At 60.4% G+C, this 6682-nt stretch overlaps 1 protein-coding gene across 1 annotated transcript; it reads right to left on the bottom strand.

The window, feature by feature from the left end:
• Window positions 1-499: 499 nt before the first annotated feature.
• On the bottom strand, window positions 500-6380 carry LOC125625886 (sulfotransferase 2B1-like). The gene is made up of 6 exons (XM_048828473.2): window positions 5854-6380; window positions 5224-5432; window positions 4813-4939; window positions 4386-4480; window positions 3705-3885; window positions 500-3511 (listed from the first exon to the last, which is right to left on the bottom strand). The coding sequence occupies exons 1-6, from the start codon at window positions 5987-5989 to the stop codon at window positions 3402-3404; spliced, it is 858 nt and encodes a 285-aa protein (XP_048684430.2). The 5' UTR covers window positions 5990-6380; the 3' UTR covers window positions 500-3401.
• Between the last annotated feature and the right edge of the window lie 302 nt (window positions 6381-6682).

A 6682-nucleotide genomic window follows, 5' to 3' on the forward strand; every position in this document is an offset into this window, starting at 1 on the left:
CCTTTGGGATTGGGAGAACCTTTTATTTATGATGGTGAGATAAGATGTTCAGCCACCATCATCATATCTGACATGTGTGTCTGGAGGGAGGCCTAAGGCTGGGGACTTGAAGGGAACTGTGTTGTTTGACTTCTGAGAAACCCGTGCGGTAAGGTCGTATAGAAGCTCTTTTCTGCGGGCTGGTAAATCTAAGTATTGGAATATCCACCAGCTTTTGGGGTTTGTCTGCCCCGTTCTGTTTGCAGTTCACTCTAATTCAGTGACCTCAGCTGGCTCCCACGGCCACTTGTTACATATGAAAAGAAAACAAGCAGGATAAAAACGCAAGAGTGGGGCTTACCAGATCTCATTCTTGAGTTCAGGAAAACAGCTGTAACAGTAGCTGTCCTTAATGATAATCTTATCACTTTAGAACAGGATGTTTCGGGATGTGCTTCTACAATTAACATAGACCTCGTGAACTGACAGGCATAATTCGATTAGCACAGACTCAGCAAGCTGGGAGGCATATTTGTTTTTAATGGTCAAGCCAAATCCGGGGTCTGTACTGGGCCAATCTTTCTCACACTCTCCCATAACATAAATGTATTAATTATTACTTTCATCCAACAATGACAGTATCCCCGCCCGCCCAGCCATGGGAAGCACAGAACTGGACCGAGTCGTATCAGGGTGGGATCAGGTAGACTGGTTCTCTCTGGGCTGGAACAGAGCTGCAGCCACCTCTGGGGCAGGGCAGCCAGGGAATAGCCGCATAGTGACGCCGCATGGGGATGGCTCGTCCGGCGCTGAGATGCAGCCACCGCTGGAGTGGACACTCTAGGCTCCCTTTGACCACGCCTGAGACAAGCTGGTCAGGTGAGTGGGTTGCAGGGTGGGAGGTTATCTCGGCATCCCACGTTCTCCCTTGGAGGACTGGGTGGAGCGCAAACTGGCTGCTTCAAAAGGGTCTGATTTCATGTGGGGGAGCGGTCCCTGCTCCTTTTAGTTGGTTCCCCCTTCCCCAGTACAGCCCTGGACCCCAGCACTCAGATGGGAGCCGAGCCCCCTGCATTGGGGGACACAAAGACCTTCATGTCTTTAACCTGGAGCTAGGGGCTGGTGCTTGGGGCTGGAGTGATTCCAGGCCAGGCTTTGAGATGCAGTGAGCTGCTCAGGGGCATCTGGATACAAGGACCAGCAATGCCACAGGACCCCCCCAATATACCTCAAGTTAAACCTCCCTCCCAGAACGGAGGCCATGGCCCAAGGTATGCAAAAAGCTCTGGCAGCAGCTGCTCAGCCTGGGGTTCACAAAGGAGCCAACACCTGCCTTTTCCCACTGAGAGCAGGATAGAACCCAGGAGTCCTGGCTCCCATCCCCCTGCTCTAACCCACCCGATCCCATTCTCCCATCATCCCCCATTCCATTTTGATCAGGTCCCACCTCCACGTGCAGACACTAAAGGTTAAGCAGCTGCAGATCCCTGTGGCATACAGGGCTGCTGCCCCATTTATTCAACTAATCCCAGCTGGGATCCTCCTTCCTTGGGTGTGGGGGGGGGTGGGGTGGGAAGAGCCTCTGACCCAGGGCCCGGCCCATCTCCCAGCCCCTACAAGAGCAGGTGTGGGAGGGGCACAGGTGGCTGTAAGCACTAAACCCCACTCCCCTGCCAGAGCTGGGGAGAGAACCCAGGAGTCCTGGCGCCCAGCACGCCCCCCTGACCCCGTTCTAACCACTAGACCCCACTCCCCTCCCAGAGCAAGGCAAGAGCCCTGCCCTGTGTGACATTCTCCTGTCGTAAGGGCATGTGCTGCTGCCCTGGGAGGGCATCGGGTGATGCTGTGGGGGCGGGGGGGGGGCGGTGCAGCCCAGGTGGCCACATTGCCCTCTGCCTCGGGCCCTGGGCTCAGGACAAGGACAGGCAGGATGGGGACAACACCCCTCCGCCCTGACGGCCAATATTCACCGAGCAGAGGAGTGAGTCAGCCATTGGCCAGGCTGGGCCGAGCGCATCCAACTCCAGTTGCCGCGTGGGCAAACAGGAGGAGCCCAGCCTGGGCCAGGTGCAGAGGCAGGCGGCCAGAGGCCTGGGCAGCTGGGCTGGGTGAGCCCCCGTCGCGCATGGGCAGCTGCGAACGTAGAGCCGGGCGAACTCGGCAGGGATGAGCTTTCGGGCCTACGCTCAGAAAACTGCTGGCGAGACCCTTCGCGCCTGGGGCTCTGCCCACGTGGGGATGCTCCTCTCTGCAGCCCCCACCGGCTCCCTCGTCCCCAGCACTGTGACACAGGCCACTTGGCTTCTCCCAAGGCCCTTCCCACCCACTGCCTGCCCTGCCCAGCGTCTCTCCAGCGCTCTCAGCTGTCGGCTCCTGCTGCCCATAGGCCTGCCTGCCTGGCCACCAGTGCAGCCCGTTCCCGAGCCAGCCCCTCCGCGCTCTCCCCACACCTGGAGCCATCCACAAGGCCGCTCTGGTCACCCTCCAATCTTGCCATGGCCGGGAGACCGGCAAAACATTTGACAACAGTTCGGCCCCTAGTGAGCTGCCTGTCACGCTGACCAGTGCCGGATGCTCCCCAAGTCGCCAGCCAGTTTGTCCGTCTGTCTCCACCTGGTGCTTCCTGTTTTAGCTTGTCAGCTCTTTGGGGTGGGACTGCCTGTTTGTTCTGTGTTTGTACAGCACCAAGCGCAAGGGGGTCCTGGGCCGTGACTGGGGTCCTAGGCACTCCTGTAATGAGGCACACCAAATAAACAGACTCCCAATCGGTGTTGGGGGCAAACACCCCCACTTCTCCGAGGATGGAGCTGGACAGTTTGGGGACCGGGCTGATCTGCTGGGTTCCTGCGCTAGCCAGGAGGGGATTCCATGGCCCAGCAGAGCCCTGTGATCCTGCCAACAACACCTCATGCTGTTGAGATGGCCCATGGACTCACCCTCCGCATCGTGGACTCCAAGGTGTGGGGAGCCCCCCACCACATCCCCATGGGCCCCTGCACACGAGGGCTCAGGCTACCTCCAGTGGATCATCCTTTTGGCTCTGTCTTGCCATTGACTTCCCTAGGGGCGGAGCTGGGTGGGGCTGATGCCTCCTTGCCTGGGGTGACAGCATCCTGGGCCCTGGGGGTGTTGCCGGGCGCTACCTGGGAACTGGGTCACCAGCAATCACGCCCCTTGGAATGGGGGCAGGGGAGAGAGAGAGTGTGTGTGTGTGTAAGTTCCTCCTGCCGTGTCACCCGGTTTTATTTCTTAGAATCCAGAGCCGACCTCTGCTGGACACAGGCCCAGCCCGGCTCTGCCTATTGCAGATGCGCTAATGACGCTGCCCCAGGGGGCATCTCCCAGGGCACACTAAGCACAGCAGCACGTGGGTGGCGCGGGGCTGGTGTCTTGCGGGCACAGACTTGGCGGGCGCAGGGCCGTCAGTCCCAGGGGAAGGTCATGCCCAGACCCTGCATCCGCTCCCGGTAAACGGTGTCGAATCGTTGGCTCTGCGCCTCCGACAAATGGTTCCTCCAGTCGCCGCAGATCCCTGCAAACCACAGGGGACATGGTGTAGGGTACCCCTCACTCCCAACCCACAGCCCCTGCTCCTCAGTCCTGACCCTGCAAGCTCTGCCCATGCCCCTCACTCCGGACCTGCAGCCCTGGGTCTCCCAGCCCTGCCTCATTCAGCTCTGCCAGTGCCCCTTAATCCTGGCCCGCAGCCCCCACCCTGGACTCACCTTTCCTCAAGAACTCCCCCTTCTGGTGGTCCATGTACTTGTCATCCAACTGGGAGAAGTTGGACATTTTGTTCCCCTTCATGCTCTGAAAGGAAGCGTTCTCCACCACAGCGGCCACTTGCTCCTCACTCAGCTCCTTCCCCAGGAAGTGGCAGATTCTCCGCACGCTGCCCAGTGGATCCTGGGGGAGACACTCACTTCCATGAAGGGTGGGATCTGGGGTGACTTTATTATGGTCCATGGGTGCCTCAGTTCCCCAGCTGCAAGGTACTGCTCCCCATTGGGTCCAGACAAACAGATGCCTCTGAGGGCAGAGGGCCTTGGCCACAAGCCACGTCGGCTGCCTGGGGCGTGGTTAAGTGTGGGTTTGGCTCACAGGGAGATAGGCTACATGTTGGCATGGCCCCAGGGACGGGATTATATGAGGGCATAGCCACAGGGAGGGGCTACATGTGGGCATGGCCTCAGGGACAGGGTTAAGTGCAGGCATGTCCACATGTGGGCCTGGCCCCAGGGGGCAGGATTATATGTGAGCATAGCCACAGGGCGGTTTTATGTGCAGGGGTGTCCACAGGGATCAGTTTTATGTGAGGATGAGGCCTTCGGTCGGGGCTATGTGTGGGTGTCATCAGGGGGGCAGAGTTCTGTGTGGGCGTGGCCCAAAGGGCGGGGTTTCCTTACCTGCTGCAGCTCCTCGTAGGTGATGGGGAAGAAGTTCTCGTTCCCCTTCAGCCCCATCCAGCCGGTGACGTGGTCGAACCAGGAGCCATAGGCCACTGTGCAGGGGACAGCGGCATGGTGACCCCAGAGCCGGCTCCACCCGGCCCCTCCACCCTGGTCTGCCGGGGACAGCAGGGGCCTGGGAGCTGGGACACCCGGGTTCCATCCTGGCACTGGGAGGAGAGTGGGGGCTGGAGGTCAGCGGTGTTTGCAGACCCCTGCTTGTGCTGTGGCTGTTTGGGGAGGGGGGCTCTGAGCTGTGCTGGGCCCTGGGCAAAGGGCTGGTCAGAGCTGGCTGGGGATGCACAAACTCAAAGTACTTGTGACTTGCTTGGAACCCAGGCGTCCGGCTCCAGAGTGGCCCCTGCGGGCCCAGGGTGCTGCTCACCATTCCCGCTCAGGAAGTCCTCGAGGAAGGAGTCCAGTGAGCCAGGGTCCTTGAACAGGCGCAGCAGCTTGGAGAAGTGGTAGAGCGAGACCAGGACGTCCTTGGGGCAGCGCAGGGTGTAGATGATCTGGGGAGAGGTGGGGAGGGGGGTCACTGCTGGGGCGTCATGCTACCAATTGGGGGAGGCGGGTGCCAAGTGAACACAGTGATTAGCCACCCACCCTGGGCCGTCACTTCCCCACCCTCTCCGGAGGGAGAAAGAATCGCCGCATCCCGCTGGCTGCACTTTCACACGCCCACATTGGTGTAACTCACACCCAGCAGCAGCCCTGATTTCACCCCGCTCCCGACGCACAGCCCTGTCGGTGCCCCTCAAATCTGACCCGCAGCCCCCGCTCTCCCACCACTCACCTTGGCCTTGGAGCGCTGCAGGGACTTGGGGAAGAGCTGCACGGGGAGATGGGAGCAGAGCAGCCGGGGTGGGGGGTATTTCAGGGCAGCCTTCAGCCCATTCTGATTGTCCACCCAGGGCGACCGCTCCCAGTTCGGCACGCTGCGCACCCAGCCGGGGTCCCCGTCACAACGGATCAGACTCAGGATTTCCAGCATCCAGTTAGTGCCTGGGGATGAAGGGGTTAATGGGCCTGAAACAACCCCTCAACCTGCTGAGTCCCCCTCTGTTCCCAGAGCCGGGGAGAGAACCCAGGAGTCCTGGCTCCCAGCCCCCAGCTGAGGCGCACTGACAGTGCTCAATCCAAAGCTCTTGTTTTGCTGTCTCAGGGGTCTCCTGGCACTGCCGGCGGCTCTGGAGAAAGCCTGTGATCAGAGTGCGTCTGCAGAGAGCCAGCCTAGCGCCAGGTGGGCGCTTTGGACCCCCAGGGAGCAGCCTGCTTTCTCTCACACAGGGCTGGGGAGTCTGAGTGCCTGGGGTCTGGCGTCGAGGAAATCAGGTCATGTGACATTGCAGCCTTCCAGCTACCGGGTTTGGTGTCCATGTGTGTGTCAGGAAACCCCCCGTCCCAAACCCCCGCTTTCCCCTACCTGACTTGAGGTAGGTGACGTTGAAGACATCGTCATCCCACACCTGGAATTCATTCTCCACGTAGCTCAGCGCCTTGGGGGAGTAATCCAGGCATGGAAACAGCAACCCCTTGTGGGTGAAGTATTCACGTGCCATAACAAGGCTGGGACAGAGACAGACCTCCCAGCACCAGTGCTGGACCCCAGGCACGACTAGGGGAGCTATACTGCAGGGAGTGGTGTGGGGGCCACTCTCCTGAAAGTCAGGAGACTCCAGTGCCTCAGCCTGGCAATCAGATGCTCGGCTCTGCAGGGAGCAGGGTGAGGCTCTTCCTTGGCTGTCCCACCCCAGAGCCAGCTGCACCTCGGCACCTGTTGAGCTGATTCCTTGGCATGTTCCCAGAACAACTCTAGGGCCCGTGCTGGTGTCTGCAGCCGGGAGAACAGCCCGCGCCTGGGGTAGGAGCCCTCTGTGGGGTTGTGTAACAGGCCCAGGCTCTCTGCTCTCCCCCTGCCCCACCCCAGCTACCCTTGGACCCGAGCAGAGCCGTTCAGTCTTTGGAGGCCCTGGCAGGCACAGTGACCTTTGGATCTGGGAGGAGCTGGTGCCTTTAACCTCCCAGGGCCCTGCGTCATCCCAGGCAGCTCATGACTCTGGGTGGCCTGTGTCTGGCAGGTCCCTGCACCCCTTCCCAGCTGTGTCAGGTGCCTGAGGTTTTGTGTCGGAGTGGAGGGGCCAGGTGTGTGTCAGATCCTGCCATTCCCATCCCGGGGAGGGGTCACTGATCTGTGTGCTTTCATGGCAGTGGGGGATGCTTACCAGGCTTTGGAGTGTGGGGGTTTAAGCCAC

Source organism: Caretta caretta, chromosome 24 (assembly GCF_965140235.1).
Source record: "Caretta caretta isolate rCarCar2 chromosome 24, rCarCar1.hap1, whole genome shotgun sequence".
NCBI classification, from domain to species: Eukaryota; Metazoa; Chordata; order Testudines; family Cheloniidae; genus Caretta; species Caretta caretta.